At 53.6% G+C, this 20,201-nt stretch overlaps 6 protein-coding genes across 6 annotated transcripts; 3 read left to right on the plus strand and 3 right to left on the minus strand.

Moving 5' to 3' along the window:
• Positions 1-1,009: 1,009 nt before the first annotated feature.
• HER10_EVM0006198 (uncharacterized protein) lies at positions 1,010-6,336 on the minus strand. The gene is made up of 6 exons (XM_035475790.1): positions 6,017-6,336; positions 3,785-5,935; positions 3,382-3,720; positions 2,320-3,319; positions 1,846-2,267; positions 1,010-1,792 (listed from the first exon to the last, which is right to left on the minus strand). Exons 1-6 carry the CDS (start codon positions 6,227-6,229, stop codon positions 1,034-1,036), a joined length of 4,884 nt encoding a protein of 1,627 aa, XP_035332738.1. The 5' UTR covers positions 6,230-6,336; the 3' UTR covers positions 1,010-1,033.
• A 460-nt stretch (positions 6,337-6,796) lies between these two features.
• HER10_EVM0009998 (uncharacterized protein) lies at positions 6,797-9,124 on the plus strand (the record flags this gene model as incomplete). The annotated part of the gene is made up of 2 exons (XM_035479468.1): positions 6,797-7,007; positions 7,080-9,124. Exons 1-2 carry the CDS (start codon positions 6,938-6,940, stop codon positions 9,122-9,124), a joined length of 2,115 nt encoding a protein of 704 aa, XP_035333184.1. The 5' UTR covers positions 6,797-6,937.
• Positions 9,125-9,392: 268 nt separating this feature from the next.
• Positions 9,393-10,201, minus strand: HER10_EVM0008442 (imidazoleglycerol-phosphate dehydratase; the record flags this gene model as incomplete). Its single annotated transcript, XM_035477965.1, has 2 exons — positions 9,884-10,201; positions 9,393-9,805 (listed from the first exon to the last, which is right to left on the minus strand). The coding sequence occupies exons 1-2, from the start codon at positions 10,155-10,157 to the stop codon at positions 9,393-9,395; spliced, it is 687 nt and encodes a 228-aa protein (XP_035332997.1). The 5' UTR covers positions 10,158-10,201.
• Positions 10,202-10,605: 404 nt separating this feature from the next.
• Positions 10,606-12,169, plus strand: HER10_EVM0002901 (centromere/microtubule-binding protein cbf5). The gene is made up of 3 exons (XM_035472594.1): positions 10,606-10,901; positions 10,967-11,243; positions 11,700-12,169. The coding sequence occupies exons 1-3, from the start codon at positions 10,855-10,857 to the stop codon at positions 12,162-12,164; spliced, it is 789 nt and encodes a 262-aa protein (XP_035332336.1). The 5' UTR covers positions 10,606-10,854; the 3' UTR covers positions 12,165-12,169.
• A 53-nt stretch (positions 12,170-12,222) lies between these two features.
• On the minus strand, positions 12,223-14,700 carry HER10_EVM0001674 (uncharacterized protein). Its single transcript, XM_035471414.1, has 3 exons — positions 14,049-14,700; positions 13,718-13,969; positions 12,223-13,644 (listed from the first exon to the last, which is right to left on the minus strand). Exons 1-3 carry the CDS (start codon positions 14,332-14,334, stop codon positions 12,434-12,436), a joined length of 1,749 nt encoding a protein of 582 aa, XP_035332193.1. The 5' UTR covers positions 14,335-14,700; the 3' UTR covers positions 12,223-12,433.
• Positions 14,701-16,110: 1,410 nt separating this feature from the next.
• Positions 16,111-18,802, plus strand: HER10_EVM0009190 (uncharacterized protein). Its single transcript, XM_035483086.1, has 3 exons — positions 16,111-17,973; positions 18,028-18,247; positions 18,301-18,802. Exons 1-3 carry the CDS (start codon positions 17,451-17,453, stop codon positions 18,395-18,397), a joined length of 840 nt encoding a protein of 279 aa, XP_035333085.1. The 5' UTR covers positions 16,111-17,450; the 3' UTR covers positions 18,398-18,802.
• Positions 18,803-20,201: the final 1,399 nt, after the last annotated feature.

Raw genomic sequence — 20,201 nt, forward strand, 5'->3', positions numbered from 1 at the left:
TAACATATTCGCACAATAATGTAAAGGTCACTTCACTAGTGCAAGCGTCAGTCAGCCAGCCAAACACGCCGCCACCAACAAACCCTCCACAACGGAAAATCTCTTGTCTGCTCTGTCATCAATATTGCTGTGTCATCTTTGTGTGTGCTTATTCGACCTCGCCTCCGCCACCTCCAGTCTTCAACTCAAAGCCAACAACACACTCTGGCACTGCAAAGGGGTGGTGGACCGGACTCGCCATGCACCTCACAGGCACTGCCAGGTTTCTCTTTGTTGTCTGTGCATTTCAGCCTGTCACCACATCAGGTACCAGCGCAGCACTTACACCACGTCGCAGTATCTTGATCCCTTCGAGTCTCGAGTATCTATTTGTCGTTATTACTGTTCCCAAAGGCTGCCCGAGATGACTAAGAATCTCATGTCTTGCAAATTGAGGATTCTAGGAGGCCCATCACGATACCTCATCCAGGCCCCATCAACTGCCATCAAGGTATCCGTCAAGGTCGGAAATCAACTGATCGAACGTTCTAAGGTACCTCCGGTTCGGTACCTGACCGGGAGCCTCTGTCCTCGCATAACGACCCGGCACGTAAATCCTTATTACCTACTTTACATACATGGTATGTCGCAAGAAAGGCGTCACAGTAGTGTAGGTAAACCAAGTCGAACCCCAGATAAACTCAATGCTCCTTGGTCCGATCGTCCCGACCCAGCCATGCAAACTCGCAGAAACCCACGTCACAAGTTACCGCCCCGGCATCGGACCCCTGCTTTCCCGTCCATTGTGCTGGTTTTGGCACCACCACTGCCAACCGCCACAACCTACACCAAGGGATTGTTCTTGAGCAGACTCGAGCGAAATTAGGGCCTCGAGTACGATTTCTTGGTAGAAACGGTAAAGAGAACCGATAAGAGACCTTGAAAAGGAAAAGGGGACAAAACAAATGAGCTTCGAGGGATTCTTCATTTTTTTATTCATCCGTTTCTTGCGGCAGCAAGCTACATGCTCACCCCATCTACCTTACCCATCAGACTATGCTCCCAAATCATAGTAGACGCAATTCCCAGTCCGGAAGTTGTATAAAAACGCGTGCCGGCTGCCGCCGCTGCCACCCTTCTTCTCCCACGCCCACTTCCAATTCAGCAACATGTCGTGAATCTCCCGCACGTACTTCTTCTCCGCCGTCGTGACGCTGTGCTCCGCCCGCCGCCAGCTCTCCCCGTCCGAAAGGCACGTGTCCCGGATGAGGTCCATCACCTGATCCGTCGTCTCGATGGCCAGGATCGGCCCGTCGAGGAACGACCGCACCAGGCTCGCCGCGCTCACCTGCGCCTGCTCCACGACCGTCCTGCGATTGAATTTCTTGCTCCGCGTCCCCGCCACCAGCACCCGAACGTCCTGCTCCTGGTGGTGGTGCATCTCCATCGTCGCGTTGGTCTCGGCCTGCTGCCCGCCGCCACCGGCCCGCGACTTGACCATCGCCGCCGACTTGGACTCCTTGGAGTCCCGCTCCCGGATCTCAGCACGCAACCACGAGAGAAGCTGCGCCATGGGTATGTCAACATCGGGCGTGTCCTTCTTGTCCATCGTCTTGACCTTGAGGATGGCGTCTTGCTTGATGATGATGACCCAGGAGTAGCCCTCGTCGCGGTTGCGAGAGAGCAAGTCTTCTGGGGACCGCGCATCTCTCGCGAGCTCGGCGCTGATGTTGTGCGACCATAGCGTCTGCAGAATCTCTATTCCCGTAGATCGCAGGACGGCAGCGTCGAAGCTGGCCACGAGGGCATCACACTGTGAGTTGTTGTAAGTAGCCAGACCAACTATGAGGAAACTCGATGACCTACTCTTTTCGTGCTGCTAAACATATTGTGGCCCTCTTCTTCCGACTTTTTGAGGAATGCTTTTCCACTTGTTTTTGGGGCCCTAGAAAGCTTCTCCCACGACAGGTTGAATCCCACGGCGTGGCGCTCTTCGTAATGGCTGCCAATTCTAGGACGATTCTCTCTAATGAGACTGTCGTATCGGCCACCCGCGGCAAATACATCCTTCATCTTCTTGTCGTAAAGGCAGGAGAATAAAGTGCCACCGGTATAGAAGCTTTCTTTTAGACTGTTCAATGGCGTGACATAGATCTTGCTTGTGACTCCAAGTCGCTTGGCATACTCCGAGACCTCTCTCAGATGCGCCAGAGTCGACGAGGCTCGCTGATACATGTCAGTGCCTTCAAACAGTGTCTTGAGCTTGGAGAAGGCCTTGGACGGCGTATCTGAATCCTGTTAGTTTGTGACTCAAAGTAAAAGAAATGGAAGCTGGCAAACCTCGGAAGTCAAATCGTTGCAACTCATCGACACTGGTTGCCGAAAGGCCTACCAGGGGAGAACGCAGCTGGGCCCTGATCTTCTGCCAGGACCAGTGATGAATATTGAGCTTGCTGAGAACATCTGCCACAGCCCTTCGGGAGCCATGCTCGACGCGACAATAGTCGAAGATTAGCTGCAGCAAATCGGAATGTCCTAGATGAAAACACATCTGGCTCGTAGATAGTGATGGGAACGTGGCAATGATTTCGTCAAGCACTTTGAGAACCTCAGCCTCCTTCAGTGCCATGTCGAGGGTGGTAGTCGTGACAATGTCAAAGTCAACTTCGCCCAGCATATAGGGCTGCCCAGTATCACCCTTATCACGGAAAATATTGCCGAAAGTGAAAGTGCGCTGGACGCCCGGAGTCCCGCTGGCTTTGGCAAGCATTCTTGCATGGCCCATCGTCAGATCAAATGGCAGCTGCAGGACAGTGCCGTTCGAGTCCAGGAGTCTCATGACGTTCTCTGCATAGTGGGACGACCGCGGGTAAAGGCAGGTGCGCTGACACTCCAGAGCTCCGTGTCGGCGAAATATGGAAATCAGCGTTTCCTTGACGATGCTCTGGTTGAGCAAGTCTGCCTGGCTGGGACTCGCCTCATGCATGTCCCAAGCGTAATCTTTAGCTTGCTCTAGAGGCCGTGAGAAAAGCGTCGAAAGCATTTTCTTGTAGTAAGGCGAGCTGGGGTCGGCTAGACCAGCCAATGTTCGTCTGATGGTCTCGCTTTCCATTTGCACCGGAAGCTTTCCACTTTGCAGCAATTCCGCACTCGATGGCCTTTCTTTGGGATTGTGAGTGATGAGAGACAGGACGATATCCGTCTGTATCTTTTCGGCAGGCTTGAAATCCGCAGGGAGTTCGGGACTTGGTCGCCGGAGCTTCTCGAGAACTTCTGCTCTTTGCATGCCCAACATCGGGGGATAACACATCTCGAAGAAAATGATGCCCAGAGAGTACATCTAAACAGTGTCAGCGACAGGATAACCAAAGCATGACAACATAGTTTGCGCGAGGGACTTACATCCACTTTCGAGCTGTACATTCCGCTAGACCCGGAGCGCACTTCCGGCGCAGCATACGACGTAGTCCCGATACTTCTGGTAATATCGTCCGACTCCATGGCGTTGGGAAGAGCCCTATCGACCGCAAACTGACCGCTAGTGGCCAATCCAAAGTCTCCGATCTTGACATTATCCGTCCCATCACTGCTGTGAGCAATGAAGATATTTTCAGGTTTGAGATCTCGATGGACGATACTTAGACCGTGGATATGGGCCAGGCCTTCGAGAACCTGACGGAAAAGACGCCATATTTCCGGCGTGTTTTGGTACAGCTTTCGAGTGATCAGATCACGTAAGGTCTAAAGCTGTCAGTCTCGCCGATGGTTTGGCAGGCAGTGTATTCTGTGTGGTATGAATACTCACCCTCTTTTCGCAGTACTCCATGGAAATGTACAACACGGTCCGGAAAGATCGCTGGGGCTTGATTCTTCTTTGAATTTCCCTGCTCCTGAAGCCGTTCCCGACAGCCTGGCTGCTGTCGTCGTCATCTGAGTCAGTTTCATCCTCAGAGCCTTCTTCATCGTCTTCTTCATCTTCTTCAGATTCTTCCTCGGCGTCCGAATCATCGTAGCCGAATTCCACCTGTGGATAACCACTCGAAGACATGAAGTCTAGACCGCCGGTACTGGTTGCAAAGTGAATCGCCGGATCCTGTGAAATGGTATCACGAGAGTCTTCCGTGTTCAGATCTTCGGTGGAAGTATCGCCCTCCGTGTCAGACTGATCCGGTATCTCCTCGACCCAAGTGTTGTAATAGCGCACCACAGCCGGGTGACTGAGCTGCGATAATAGACGAACTTCTTTCAGAATTTCTGTCAAACTTGCTTGTGATCTTTGGCTGATCTTCTTAATGGCGTAGATCTGCCCATCCAGCTTCTTCCGAGCTTTGACAACCTCGCCGAATCCTCCTTTTCCAAGTCTGCCTTCCTCGTCGAAATCTTCCCGGTATCTCGACGAAGTGAGAGTTCTATTCGTTGACTCGCGTCTCAATCTCGGAGGTATTGGCGATAATGCGTTTACGGAGTGGTAATTGGACGCAATTGAAGCGGTATCCTCCACGATCACAGGGGCGTCGGTGGCGAGGAACTCGCTGGAGCCGAGTTCGAAAGCACGTGGTCGTTTCTTTGGGTCCGGCTTGAAGAACCTAGTCACCAACTCCTGTAGAGGCCGCGATAGGGACATGGAGTCGGAGACAGCAGAGGGTGAGTGGTATTTTTGAGGCACGTCAAGTCCAAATATCATTTGAAGAAAAACGATGCCAAACTCCCACATATCCGTTTTTTGTGTATAATGCTGCTTCGATGAAGCAGCAGTCTCTGGCGGCAACCAATATGCAGACTTTGCAGAGCTCAGCCCGACTGGCGCCTGTACCTTGGAGGAGATGTTATGTAACTCCCTCTGGTAGCCTGCGTCTGACAACTTCGGCACGACTTCTCCTGTCTGTTCCCGGAAGAGCAGCACATTTCCTGCATGAATATCCTGATGCACCAGTGACTTGTTGTGCAGGAAGTTCAGGGCATCCAAGAGATCCCGTGTCCAGGCACGCACTTTGCTGGTGTCCAACTGGCCAGCCAAATCGAGCAGCTCGGCTAATGATCCCTTCTCAGCACTGGGCGTGAGGACATTGACAGTCCAGAGGCTTGCTGACGCTTTCTCGACATTGTTTTTCTCGCGCTCTACCTTGAAATCCAAGACCTCGAGCAAGTTGCGATGACGCACCTGTTTGAGCGCTTCCAGCTGACCCTCGAGTGACTGGATCTGCTTCTTGAACACCGCAGTGTCCTTTGAAGCAGGGCGAAGAACGGTCTCCTTGAGCGCCAAGTTGGGGCACTCTTGTCCGCTACCAACGAGAGGCCAGACAGAGAAAACGGTTGAGACAGGGCCTTTGGCAATCTCGGACTTTCCAAAGACAGCCTGGAAGGAAATGGCATTTCCAGTCTTGTCGGTGGTCTGGCAAGGTCTGTCAAAGATGATGCGGCCACTTTCGGGCCAATTGGGGCCATCCATTGTGGTGAGAGATGGTAATCCTCCGTTGGGGCGGTTCTTTTTTCGTGTCTCCTTGGCTTTCTCTTTCTGACGCTTCAATTCAACCTGCAACAAGCCACCGAGAACCCTCTCCTCCTCCTTGCTTTCCTCTTCCTTCTTGCGCTCCTCTGCCTGTTTCTGTTCCTCGGCCAACTTGGCCAACGAGGCCTCGTGAGCCGCTCTCTCCTCTTCCAACGAAGGCAGCTCGAGCCCCTTCGCCTTTGCCTGGGCCGCGTCTTCGAGAACATCTCTGAGTCCCTCTACGATACGGTCCACCATCTCCTGCTCCTCGGTAGCAAAGATCTTGGGCTCTGTTTCGAGGTACTTTTGAAGTTTGAACAAAGTGACCTCGCGAAGGTCGCCAGTGTTCTTCAGTGTTAGCAGTGGCGGGCTTCTAGGGTACGTAGCAGTCATCACCACGCCCAGCGTAACTGCAAAGTCTTCATCTGATGAAGCTCTGATGCGAACATCAAATGAGGGGTCAGATTTCTGTTTGGAGCGTCAGCATCAGGCTCTGCTCAATGAAACCTTGTTATACTGAGGACAGGATGATGGTGTTGTATTCAATACCTTCCAGGCACCCGGCGTCTCTGCATGCCTCATGAAATCCTCTCCATAAATGGCTTCAAGGGCGATGAGCTCGTTCTGCTGGAGCTCTTCATATTCCAACTTGGGGGCGGCCTCGGGACCCTTTGGTTTGAGTCCCGGGAAGCTTGAGTCATCTTCATTTTTCTGCGGTTTGTCGATGGGCTTGTTCCACACCCCGGATGATTTCCACGCCATATCGAGGACGACGAGAAAAGGCTTGACGAATCACCACAGCGCGAGCCGTGACAGTTCGTTACGGGAAAGCCATATTTGGTACGTTGAGCAAAGTTAGTTATTCAGATATAGTGATATGGGTGAGGAAGAGCTAAGAAGAAAAGAGGAAGAAGTCACAAGCGCAGGTCTAGCCGATGAAAGCGCCACACCGCGACCATCGACGGCTGGCGGCCTGGTGCGCTGTCACAGTACGGCGCATTCGCCTTCAGCTGGGTGCTTTACCGCTGCCAAACTGGAAGTGGGGGGTCGTTTTGGGGCGAACAAGTGCCCCTCAATGATGACGCTGACCGTCTTAGTTGCTCTTTTCAGTGGGCCAAGACGCCTGAAGCTCTAAAGAACCCTGAGACGAGGGGCAATGGAAGTGACAGACATTGGGGGCATTGTGCACACGGAGTGACTCAGCACGGTGTGGGACCAGGGGACGAACCACGGACGCGCCGTCCGTATGCGGTAACAAAGTAAACAACTGAGAAATCACATCTGTTCGCCGCGGTCAGATCACCAAAGACTGCACAACTAATTAATACATGACCCGCCGAGACACGAGCGCATGTGATGTGATCTCGTCTGTCGGACTCCGCCCAACCTCAAACACCATTGATCCGCGCGCATATATCTACTGGCACAACCAACTTCCTCCACCGATAAGAAGCCCACAAGCAACCTAGGATGTTGGGCTGGGTTCTTAGACGAGGGTTGGAGGGCGCGTCGGGGGGAAACAGAGCAAACGCAGGCGCAGGTGAGAATACCCTGCCAGATCGACCCTTCTTTCTCACCGCATCGCACGGCTTTTCTGACTTCCAATCCACAGCAGACGACACAACACAGATTGAGCAACCAGATACGCCCGCGCCCGTCTTTGCCGCCCGCGCACTCAAAAGCGCCATCTTTGGAACACCCGCGCGACCTGACGACGATAATACTGCCACCATGGCGCGTCGCAAGGACGAAGACGACTCTGATACTGAATCCCGAACCCCGATGAAACAACCTCAAGGAATTCTTCTCACTCCTGGAACTGGAACCTCTCGGCGGAAGCGTGTGTCGTTCGGGCACGATGTGTTGGATAACAAGAAGGTCGACAACAGAAAGGGCAAAGAAGTTGACACCGACGAACGACCGGGGAGATTCCCAGACAGTTTTGCCGACACAACCAGCGACTCCGCAAGCAAGCGCACCAGATTGACTGAAACAATGGAGAACTCACGACGCAATAAAGGAACTTCAAGCTCGCGGGAGAGGAGCCAGACGCGGACCACCGCAGCCAGGAGTGACGATGCTGAGGACGAATGGGAGGAGGCCGACGACGATCAATGCATGCACGATATCACAATGGACCTTAATGAGCCCCATTCGCGGTCGGGCAAGTACTGGAAGTCGGAATTCGAACAATATCACCAGGACGCTAAAGCCGAGATGGAGAAATTGCTCAAGTACAAACAGCTTGCCAAGTCGTATGCCAAGATGAAGGACGCTGAGGCTATCGACCTCAACGCCAAACTCAAGGAGGAGCAAGAGAAGGCTGCCAAGATGGAGAAGAAGATCTCTGAAATGGCAGCGCAGATTGCCGCGAAGCAGCGAGCCAGCGGCGAAGAGAGAGACAACCCTCAGCTTATCAAAGACTTGGCAAAACAGACCGCTGTTGCTGTTGAGTACCGGACGCAGGTGCAGGAACTAGCTGCCCTTTTGGAGAACCGCGAAAATGGCGACGACGACGAAGGGGATGCACGGAGCAGGCGCCGGCGGCAGGCTGCCTCGCCGCGAACACACAAGACGTTGCTCGAGGCCCAGCGAGAGTTGAGAAAGGCTAGAACACAAGTCAAGGAGAACGGACAGCTACGGGAGGAAGTTGAACGGCTAAAGTCCGACCTCCTGTTTGCAGAGCAACGAGCAAACAAGCTCGCCGAAGAGAACAAACGACTTGCCGAGCAACAACCATCTCAGAACAAGGAACAAGGCAAAGACGCCACAACATCGGGCAAGCGTGTGGACGAGCTAGAGGATGCAATTCGCAAGAAAGACGATGAATTACGCAAGTTGAAGTCGGAGTTTGAGAATTATAGGACGGATGCCGAGGCCACGCAAGAAGATACGCGGCGTATCTTGGAGAAGGCAACGGAGAAGATCAACGAGCTTAAGAGGGAAAACAAGACTCTCAAAGCAGGAACGGCTGATGTACCGAAGACGAAGAACACCGCTGTTCCCCCTGAACGAGAGCCTGCCGCCAGGGAACACCGCGCTCAAGAGACTAACCGCTTCATTGCGGATAACAAAAGCCGCAAAACGTCGACCGAGGTAGGCCGCCGGAGCTTCGACCTCGTAGAATCACTAGGCAAGAAGCTCAACGAGCCAAAGTCTCAAAACCTTCGGGACAAGTATCAGCGGGACGCCGACTCCCTCAGCTCAGACGACGAGCCGCCCGCGAGAGAGCCACCAAGGCGCCCCCAGTCCGAAATCTTCTCGAGCCGTGTCAATCTGGACAAGCCTAAGTGGCGACCTTTTATCCCAAGGTCCCCTCGTAACAGAGAATATCTCGGTTCTGATCTGAACGACCGTATCGTCACCTCGAGCGAGGTTCCGACAGGCAACACGCCAGCACCTCGACACAGATTCTCCAGCAAGGACAAGGAGGCGCCGATCGATCTGCTGCAGGATCGTTTCGCCCGGCTAGGAGGGCCAGGCGAGCCCGATGTCGAGGCCAGCACCATGCTGGCGGCGAACATGTCAAAGAGCACATTACCTCCGCAGAGACGAGCAGCGGCTATCGCGCGAATAGAGCAGAGAAAGGCCGACAAGAGGCGCGCAGCGTCGGGCCAGAGCAACAACAAGGAGAACATGCGACCACAACGCTCATAATTTGCATTTTGGAGCGGTTCACGTTCTTACGCCCTTTAGTGTGTATGGCGTTTGGGTTGGAGGGATATGATTCAGGCATTATTGTACGAGTAGTCTTTTTTGACCACCAAAGATGATAGCATGGAGTTTGGCGGGGGTATCATATCAACTCGGATTATTCAAATGATTCCAAGAAACCTCACTCTCTCGCAGGCTGTGTGTTCCCCATGATTTACGTTTTTACCGTGTTTTTTTCCTGTCTTTTATTTTTCCCTTTTCTCGTCATTCCTTATGCGCTCAAGGTTCCCTTGGTGCTAGGCACCTCGCCCTCCTTACCAGCGACGCGGCTGGTGGCCATCTTGACGGCGACGGCGAGGGCCTTGAAGGCGCTCTCTGCGCGGTGGTGGTCGTTTTCGCCGCGGAGGCAGTCGACGTGGAGGGTGATTCTGGCGCCCTGGGCGAAGCTCTGGAGGCAGTGGGGGATCATCTCGCAGGACAGGTCGCCAATCTTTTCGCGGCGGAGGCCGAGCTCGACGACGCTGTAGGGCCGGTTGGAGAGGTCGACGACGGCGCGGGAGAGGGCCTCGTCGAGGGGCGCGTAGGCGTAGCCGAAGCGGGCGAGGCCGGTTGCGCTGCCGAGGGCGGCGGCGAAGGCGTAGCCTAGGGCTATGCAGACGTCTTCTGCTGTGTGGTGGTCGTCGACTGAGACGGGTATTAGGTGTAAGTGGCTGGTTGTGCCTCTCTATTATGTTTGACTGGTTGTCACTGAGGGAAACGAACTGTGAAGGTCACCCTTGCAGGCGATGGCCAGACTCCAGCCGGCGTGCTTGGAGAGGGCGTGGAGCATGTGGTCGAGGAAGCCGATGCCCGTGTTGACGCTGATGGTCTGGGACTTGCTTGCCTGGGAGGCGTGTGCAGTAACGGCTGCGGTGAGCCTCTCGTCCGTGTCGGGGGGGAATGCCCCGCCATCGAGGTTGAGGGCCATCTGGATCTTTGTCTCGTTGGTGTCGCGCGCGAGGGCGGCCCATCTGGGCGGGTGAGATGTTGTAGACATGGCTGGTGTGTGAATAGGTCGTATTTGAACGAGAATAGGGGAGTGTGTCAGGAATTAGTCTCAAGATTGAGGAAGTATCGCAAGTGTATTGAGTATCGCAAAAGTTGAATTGGGACTTTTTCTTGGAGTCACTAATCGTTATCAGTGGGCGCCGTGTGTCGGAGCTGCCAGTGGCGGGGAGGGGCAGACTTGGGATGAGGTGGGGCATTGCCCAATCATGACCCCTCAACTGTCAGCGATTGCTGCCGCCATCAAACAGAAGGTCAGGAAGGTATTACCTAAGGTAAGGTAAGTAAATCGTACCCGACCGCATTCTCCAATTTTCACCGCTTGAGGGGAGGCCCACCCAAGAGGGATGGAGCTCTAGCGGCAGAAAAAAAAGAATTGAAAAGCGCAGTGGCAGGAACGCTTCTTTGTCCTTCCAGCTTTCCCCAGCTCGCCCCCAAAAGGAGAGGACACGGGTCAGGAACAGAGCTTAGGTGACCAACACCAACACATCAGCGCTGCAGCCTGGTGTCTGATTGGTCACGTCTTTCCTTTCCCGCAACACCCTGCAGATAAATAGTGCAGCCTGGCCAATTTGCTAGCTGCCTTGCCATCTGCAACATCACCACATTCTCTCGTTTGCTTCAACGACTTCTCACTTACCTGCCTTTTCAAACGCACTGGAACACAGCTTTGCTGGACATTGGAAAACATGTCCGAGTTCCTCGATGCCTACTGGCAGGCGCCGCCTGTTGCAAGGTAAGCACAGCTCATCTCTCTCATCTTGCTTCTCTTTCTCAGCCTTGCTGACTCGTCTTGAACAGAACATTTGCAACAGCCGCGTTCGTCACGTCTCTTTCTGTTCTCCTGGGCGTCGCAAACGGATACTGGTTCATCTTCATGCCCCAGTTCCTCTTCCAGATCCCGCCTCAGATCTGGCGTCTCGGGACCAACTTCTTGCTCACCGGCCCCCAGCTTGGCCTGCTCTTTGACACGTACTTCCTGTACCACTACCTGACGGCGCTCGAGGTCGGCAACCCTAGGTTCGCCAGGCGCGAGGATGTCATCTGGTATCTCATGTTCGTTTGCACTGTCATCACGGTAAGTTGTTATTGTCGCTGCTCTGGCAGTCCGCCCAAAACCATGCTATTTCCCCCCTGGGAAAACTTCCTCTATTATACACAATGCCCACACGAGAAGAACATATCTTCCTCTCTTGCTATACACACAACTCTCTTGCACCTCATATTATCTGCCCGCACAGTGGATTCCCACAGCTGTCAGCGGTTCCTGGAAATGAGGAAGATTACCCTCACGGCGCGACCCGTCCTCTTTCGCTTTAGGGACGTGGCTTGTGGCGTGGGCATGGTGGGATGTCTTATGGATGGCTCGTGCAACCTCACAATGTTGCTCGAGTGGTTTTCTTAGCGCCCTACATATCAACACCCAAACTCTGGGTTTTTATTTCTCTTCTTTTTCACTGTTTTTACCATTGTCATGACCATTATTATCATCATCCAGCTTCGGCCCAAAGGAGCATGCGCTAATATCGCACAGGCACTCTGCACCTACCTCATGGGCGGAGGAGCCTTCCTGCCGGCTTTGATTCTCGCCATGTGCCGTACCGTCACCCAAGACCAGCGTGGGATGAAGGCAAACTTTTACTTCGTCACCATCCCCGCTCAGCTCACTCCATTCTGCATGATGCTCGTGTCGTTGCTGTTCCCTGGCGGATACTACACCGCTATGCTCCAGCTCATGGGCTTCCTGGCCGCTCACCTCTACGATTTCCTGTCCCGGGTGTGGCCCGAGTTCAGCGGAGGCAGTAATCTGATTCCTACACCCGGCTTCCTGTCTCGTCTTGTGCAGACGCCTCGCTTTAATCAGCGTGGATACGGAACTGCCGTTCGCGGTGGTGGTGGCTCTGCCCAAACTTCGGGTAGCAGCACTGGTGTATCACAGGGCGGCGGTGTTTTGCCCGAGTCGTGGAGGACGAGGGGCCCTGGCAGACGTCTGGGTTAAATCACATGCTACGATAGTCGTTGTACGATAGACTTAATCAATGATGAACATTGTATTTGTTCCATGACCCTTTCGATCACTTTGATCACCTGACGTCGCAGGCTCGCACGCTAGATATAAACATACAGATTACCGACCCAGACCAAGAAACTCCATGATATCAAAAAGAGAGAACCGTCCTCCATTCCGTACAATCCTTGGTATACTACCGATTGTTCCTTTGCGCCATTGTAAGGACACATTACCCACTACCTAACTCAATGTCCTTTTTATCCGTACAGAGTACTCTTGCCGCTCCGAATCGGCATATCACCCTCATACTCTTCAGGGTCAACCCGCACCGGCACCTGATGCGATATTATCGCCGACCGGCCCGCGAGCGGCTCGTCCCTGAACCTCTCCTCGTGGAAAGTCAGGGGTTCCGAGATTTGCATCTCGTTTGTCCTCTCGCCGCGGTCCGCTATCGGCGTGGCGCCTTGGACTGTGATGGAGGGCGGGGAGTACTGCTTCGGCACGCGGATCCGCGGCACCGAGGGGAGGGATAAGGACGGGATCCTCCTGGACTGTTTCCGTCCGGGCGGTTTTCCCGGCGGCGGAGGCGGGATGTTGACCATCCTTGGTGTGTTGTTGGCGTTATCGCTATGTGATCCATGTGATCTCGCAGGCGATGGCGTCCGGGAGACGGCGCGGGGCGGCGGTCTGATGCCGCTCATTGTGCCTGGCTCGTCCGTGGCTGTCAGGTACGTCTGCAGAGCGTACGAGTCTGGCGTGTTGGTCTTGCGCGGGACCGCGGCGTTCACGTTCAAGTTCAGGTTCGCCGGCGGGGGTGTGGGCGTGGGCGTGTTGGTCCGGCCGGACTGCCGGCTCATGGCCCGTGGGATGTACGCCGGGTGCGTCGGGAGGGCGCTGCCGGGGCCGTGGAAGCCCGAGTGCGGGTCGAAGTTGTAGTGGGCCATGTCGCGGCCGGCCTGGACCTCTTGCTCCAGCTTGTCGTAGTACTCTGCGTTGTTGTTGAAGCTGTTGTTGTTGCTGCTCGCGATGATGTTCTTTTCCTGGAGCTCGTAGTTGTACGAGTTGATGGACGAGGACTTCTTGTGGTCTCCCACGCCGCCGCCGATGGGGAGGTAAGGGCCATTGCTGATGGCTGTGAAGGAGCTTGCGTGGCTCCGGGGCGGGTGGTGTTGGTGGTGAGGGGGCAGGTAGTCTGCTTCGTCTTGCATTCTCTGCTTGCGCTGCTTGCGGCAGTAGATGACGAAGAGGCAGATGGCGCCGACGAAGACCAGACCACCGCCTACGGCGATGCCGACGATGGTGCCGAGGGTCATGGTTGTTGAGGAGGCGCCGCCGTCGCCTGGTAGAGTCGTGTTCGTGTTCGTGTCTGTGATGTTGACGGGCTCGGTAGAGAAGAGCTGACCGGTCAGGCCGAGAAGTGTTCCGTTGCCTGGTTGTTGCTGGCAGCCGGCTTTGAGGGCAATCAAGACTTCAAGTGGGCATCAGCATATGTCGTCTTTCGTTTGTGAAAAGGGGGCGCCGGATCGAGTGTTACCACTTACAGTTTGAGAGATAGCTTTGACTGTCGCTTGATTGCAGACACCTGACACAGGACCACCAGTTTGAGCTTGAGAACTTGTCCCCGTCGGCTGTGCAGTAGTCGTACGCGGTGTTGGCGTCTGGGGTGGTGAGGGCGGTTGCGAGGGCGTTCTTGAGAGGTCGACAGGCGCTGTTGATGATACACGGGGAGTTGATGTGGGATATTGCGTCTGGGAAATCAAAGAGGCAGACGTCTACCGCGTAACGTATGTTGTCTAAACGATCTCAAATAAGCCAAGAATTCTCAAAAGCCACACTGATACTTCCACGAAAGAAGAAGAGAGAAGGTCTTACACAGAAACCAAGAGGCGTCACTCTCTGCCCCTTTGGACGCCTGGCTTTTCTGAAGGCACGAGACGCAGTTCCTAAACTTGATTCCCTTGCCCGTCGAGTGATATTGGTCGTCTTCGCAGACTATGTCGGACGAGTTGGTTCCTGATGTCGTTGTATCGATTGCGGTTCCGTTTGGCCCACCCAAGCACAACGCCGCACAGTCTGAGTCGGGTGTAACCTCGAGGGAGAGGACGACCGTGACAAGCGAGAATACGAACAGGAGATGCCACAGAGACGGTACGGCCATGATGATGTTGCCCTTTCCACGTCCTGCTGGTCTGGACTTGAGATGGGAAGAGGGCCGGAAGGGGAGGAGGGGAGAGGGGGTTGTAGGATTAAGTGAAGCTTGGGGTATTATCTGAACAGCATGGCATATCACCCTTGATGGGGAGAGAAACTCGATGGGCGAGTAAAGATGACAGACTCTATCCCGTGAGTGAGACCGGACAGAATTATGACCATCAAAGAGACAGTCAAAAGTTCATCATCTCTGAAGAGACCCCGTCGCCTTTCACTTTTGCGGGAACACATTGCAGATATAATGCCGGGTCTTGAAGAGGTAGTATTACGGCACGGCTGATCCCCCATGCAAGACAGGCAGGCGGCTCTGCACCTGCAAGCATTGCGAACGTAGTTAGATGGAGGTTGGTCTATTTTGAGGGTGTGTGGTAGTGGAAGGTAGTGTTGCGTTGGCTCCAGCCGGTGAGAGACAGCAGACAGCACAAAGAGGGCAGCTGTTGGTGTCCAGAGATGGTAAGGCTCTATCCACTGGCGCACGTCAATTTTCGTTCCTCCAGATCGTCCAGGCCAGCCCGGGGGTGGTGAGGGAGGATTTCCGCCAGAGAGCTGAGAATAGCAATGGGAAAGAAGCCAAGATGGGGGAGCGGGTAGAAACGTGAGTCCAATGAGACGGCGCGTAGTTGTGAACCCTTGACGGTTGTAATCGCGCCCAGGCTTCGAGCACGACGAATCAGAGAGTAGGAAACGAGGGAAGCCCACAGCGCCAAACGAATTGTAGGCTGGGGGGGAAACAAACGAGAGATGCTGAATGGTCGACTGACTGGAGAGACACACGCACGCGGCACACGGGAAAGGTTGAAACGGGGAGAAGGCAGCTGGTGATTCGTGAACAGGATTGAGTGGTTTTGCAGGCGCCGGCCGGGCATGCGGCCTGCTTTCCTAGTCTTAGTCTCTAAGACAACCCTTGTCAACGACTGAACAAGGTATCTCGAAAGGCCACTTAGCGGCCGTCTTCCCGTCCAAGAGGGCCCGCATTCTGGCAGCTTGACTGAGTTTAAAAGACGCCCGGCGGCGGGGAAATCAGACCACTTCTGACCACGGCCGAAATTGCCACGCGACTAGAGATCTTGAACGGGCGACGGGGGCCAGCTCGGATGTCTTCCGTCTACCTACTCCTCCTTCGAGCCTGGGCAAAAGAGAACTTCAGTATCCAGCATGTTCGGGATGATGGGATTTCGGCGAAGGATTGACTCCCCGCAGATTACTTTCTCTTATTTATTTCTCACAATAGGATTGCGATGGCTTGGAGGATTCATACACATGAGTAAGTGAGTATGTAAGTAAGCTTCCTTCAAACCAACACATATTATAATTCACGATGTATTAACAACGCGTCTATCGGCCAACGACAGCAAAACGTCCCGCCCGAGCCTGGTGCCGCTGCCGCGAGAACGAAGTCAATGCGACCGACCTCTGTCGGCTGGCGTGCTGATTAAGACGGCGGATCGTGGCAACCACTACACCCGGATTTCCCTCATTTGCTTGGGGGCCGTCCTGGGACCGTTCTGTATGGCTGTCACCTGCAGGCGGGTGTCCATGAATAGAAGCGAGTGTGATGGTGGCTGCATGCGCCAACCACTGTCCACTTTCCATGGTTGAGAGGGCATGGAGGGGTAACTTCCCGCCTGGTGTGCGCGAACACCTCCATTTCGACAACAACTGAAGTTGACGAATTTTATGAAGGTCCGCTGCGCAATATTGTCGATAGCTTGCTCTATTCTGATATTGCGTTCGTTCTTTCATCGGACGTCGAAATCGCTATGCATAGCAGTCACTATGTGCTCGTATTATCAGGCAAGACGCTAAGTATATAAGGGACGCCGACTCCCTGCTCGTCTTCGCCTCCCTCACGACGAACTCACTTATAGATGCACCCAACTTTATATGCACATGTCTACATATCTCATTCCTCTTCATTGGCCGTCGTCCGCAATGCCCGCGATGGAGAATAGAATGAGGTTCCAGATAGGGTGCAGCCTCTACCTTATTCTATTCTCTTGACACAGAGAAATCGTCACTGATTATCAGCCCTCACTCATCAAAGACCTACGGGAGTCGCGTCTATCGACCCAAGTGTGAGTTCCCTCTTACTAGCAACAAATCGGAACTCATGACAGATACTTTCCTCTGAAGGGGGAGCCGGGCGTAATTCTGAATATGATTTCAGGAAAAGCTTCAACTTCGCGTGGCTGGCTGCCGTGTTACTCTCATCGGGTCCTTGCATGATTGTTTAGGGTCAGCTTTGGTCCCAAGACACAATCTTGTCGCCAAATCAGTGCGACCACAAACCTGGTTCATGACCGCCCGACTTGTCTGGCTCTCACAATTTTGCTACACACAAAAGGTACGATTTGGCATGAGATTCCTGTGCTTCTGTCGCCATGCTTCTTAGGCATCACCCAACGCCCCTTTGTACTCATGGAGGATGTGAAATCGGCTTTCGTCCACGCGCATCATCAATTGTTGCACTGGATCCCAAACAGTCAAGACGATTCTTCTGATGCTAGAGAGCCAAGACTGCTTCTGGGAGATTCAAATTTCATTTACACAAGGCAAATACCCGTTCTGGGCCCAAGGGACCATAGCACGGAATTTATCTCAAGCTCTTCCGGGACACGAGACCCCAATTTTCATATTGACTCCCTTCCCGTCAGGGTGAGAAATCCATGTTTGGCAGATTGATGTTATATAGAGTTCGCTCTGACTGGCTCGTTAAGGCTCGGAAGACGGAGCTGCTTCGGCCAGTTTGATATGTTTGTGCCTCTGTCCGCTTCGGGCTCGTATAGACTATCAGACAGCGACCGTTTGTGTCGTACACTGGAAAGGGTCAAGCTTCACAGTCAGAACTTTTGCTGGTGGGAAACAAGCTGGAGTTCTCTCGTCAGACACTTTGACTTCATGGCCGTTGATGGGTATGAGGTGACTCTGGCTTACGATAGTCCAAACTCCCTCAATATCGAAGCTATAAAAGAGGAAGGCATCTCTTCACTTTGATCCAGAGATCTATTATCACACGGCATACCTACAAAACAGCATCCAATCCACAAGGTTGAAGAAATCAAAATGAGCTTCAAGTCAGCCATCGTCGTCCTCGCTACTCTCGCCTTCCGGACCATTGCGGTCCCGGTCGAGCCCGCCCAGCCCCCGAACCCGGAAGACTGGACCCTCCTGAACTTCCGACGCACTTGCGCAGCGGACCAGAGCCGGTGCAGCTACGACTTCCTCATCTCCGAAGACGCGGCCAAGGTGCCCAAGTACTGCAACTTTGACATTGACGCCGCCGGCGGACTCCGCGCGTACCAGACCGACTTCTCGTCCCTCAAGTGCCCGAGCGCACCCGAGTATTCCATCAATGGCGGCTGGGACGAGCAAGGCTTCATCACGCTGACGGTCATCGACGATCCGAGGAGGCTCCTGTCTTTCTTCGCTTTCAGAGATGAAGAGCTGTGGGCTGGTGAGGCGGCGACGCCGCAGCAGTCTAAGGTCTTCGATTATCCGTTCTCCACCAAGCGAGAGGTCATGGCCAGCCAGGAAGAGAGTGAGATGGCATACGCTCCCAGCTGGAAGATTAAGGACTTCATCAGATGTGAGTTTGTGCTGGCTTCAGGCCGATGTATAACTTATTAACAATATTGCGAAGATGAATTCAACCGAGGAATCCCTTACAGCGATGCACTTATCATGAGATTCGGCATTCAGAGTGGTCCTTTGACCGAACAGTGCCTCCTGATCATTGCCCTTTTTGAAGGAACTGTGCCCCTGGGTAAGAGCTTCGCTGACGCAGCCTGTGGCTACGGTGGGTGGACGGTTTCTTGGGGTCACAACGAGACTACGGATGAGGCGGTCATGACCTTGATGAAGTAAGATTTGAGCTCTCCTTCTCTGACCCCAATGAAGCTGACATGATCTGCAGTGTACACCATGACAGGAGAGCATTCTATGGATTCAACGATGTTAGCAAAAACATCATTCTGGGTGACAATGGACCTAGACCTGCCTCTCCGTATTAAGAGACGGAGCCAAGTGCCTTGTAATTATGTCTGTATCCTATGCTAAGAGCAGTCCGAGGTGCTCTTAGACTTAGGCAACATGTCTGAAGCATTTGATGAGTCTTTGACCAGAGCATAGGCTGGAGTACAGTCAACGACTGTGGTACTGAAGAACATAATGGGTGGAATATGTAAAGATGTATGTTATGGGAATCGAGCAAGTATCAGGATCAGGGTCGGGGGAAAGGAGACGCTAATACTACCATGTTTCCTTGAGACCTTTGAATGGACAAGCTCATACTTGTGATCATGAAGTCATATCAGCGTCTAGTTGTGTTGCATCCGCAGCTCACCGGGCAACCTCCGAAGGTGCGAGTGCGCTCCAACACTGCTTTTCTCAAAGAGCGACGAAAAGTTAGTAAAGAGAGCGAAGCGAATAGCGAGGAAAGCCTGAGTCCTGCCGCAGGGGAGTTCTTATGTTTCAGGACACAGCGTTGAGGACGAATGAGCGTTGTGTCTTCAAAAGCCAAGTTGAATCCAAAAGTTCCACGACTGTGTGCTGAGGGTTCCCAGCCTCTAGCGAAGAGGCACCATGGGCTGACTACGCGCCGTCTAGCTGAGCGAGCTTTCTGGTGTGCGACTTCGCCCTGTTCGGGCGCAGCGCATGTCTGGCGAATAAGAACGACGAGTTTCCCGCCAGAGGTACGATGTTGGAATGGTCGATAGTGTCAAGCCCGCGAAACAGCACTTGTTGGCAAGGCCGACAATGACGTTGATTCTTGCTAAAGATCATACATTTTTCCGCATAGATCTTGTTGGATTCATGTTAGTAGTTTCAAAAAAGGCGGTGAAGTATGTTCAGAATACCATCGTCAAGTGGTTCCGGTCGATGAGAAGTTGGCCATCACAACACTCGACTAGTGACGGGTGACCAATCATGTGAAGTCTATTCAGATGGACGCAACACAACTCCTTTGCTTTCAGTATATCTGGTGGTTTGAGTTATCGCCCTAACACCAAAACTGAGCATGTGCCTTTATATCGTCGACGGCCCTCATATTTTCGAACAGATTCTGCTTCTGACAACGGTCTCCTGACAGACCTTGCCGATTCTCGAATGTAACGACAGAACAGCGGCCAAAGCCTCTGCGCTAGGGCTGACTGTGAACAACTGCGCTGTATCAGTACTAGATAGGTTCCAGCAACCTGGATGAGAAGATGGATGTACGGACGCGGCACAGCAAGGGGCTCAGATTCGGAGCCAACCGGACCCCTGAGATTGCCCGAATGCCCACAGACAGCCCGACAAAAGCGGGTATGGTCATGACGAAAGACCATGAGGCTAAGTTGCTCCCGTGTGGAGATGGAGATTCTGATCTCTTCGGGACGCTCCCAGCCACTGGGCAACGGGTTTGCATCATGATGGACTGGGACGAACTGGCGCGTGTGCCGTGCCGAAAGAAGCGTACGAGAGGCAGGGATATCCCATTTTAGCGCTATATTTCACTGGCCTGGTCCGAGTGTCTATCGAGTTGACGAATAGTTGAGGCGCTACAGAGGGACCCCTGGAGATTTCGGCGGCAAACGTCCTCCTCCTGTTGGCCATGTTGTGCAAACCTAACGACATTGGGATTTGGTCGCTCCTTCAATGGCAACCTAGTAGACCGATGTGCCGGGGAAAGACCACGAGAGCATCGCAGCAGCAACGTTGATAGTGAGACCAGCCAACGGGTGATGAGAGGGACGCATGCACGACGCATTACCCCTTAACTGACGCTTCGCGCGTTGACTGTCAAGACGGCCTATCCGGCCAGTCGTAGGAGGA

The sequence above is a fragment of the Colletotrichum scovillei genome (genome assembly GCF_011075155.1).
Source record: "Colletotrichum scovillei strain TJNH1 chromosome Unknown Contig00006, whole genome shotgun sequence".
NCBI classification, from domain to species: Eukaryota; Fungi; Ascomycota; class Sordariomycetes; order Glomerellales; family Glomerellaceae; genus Colletotrichum; species Colletotrichum scovillei.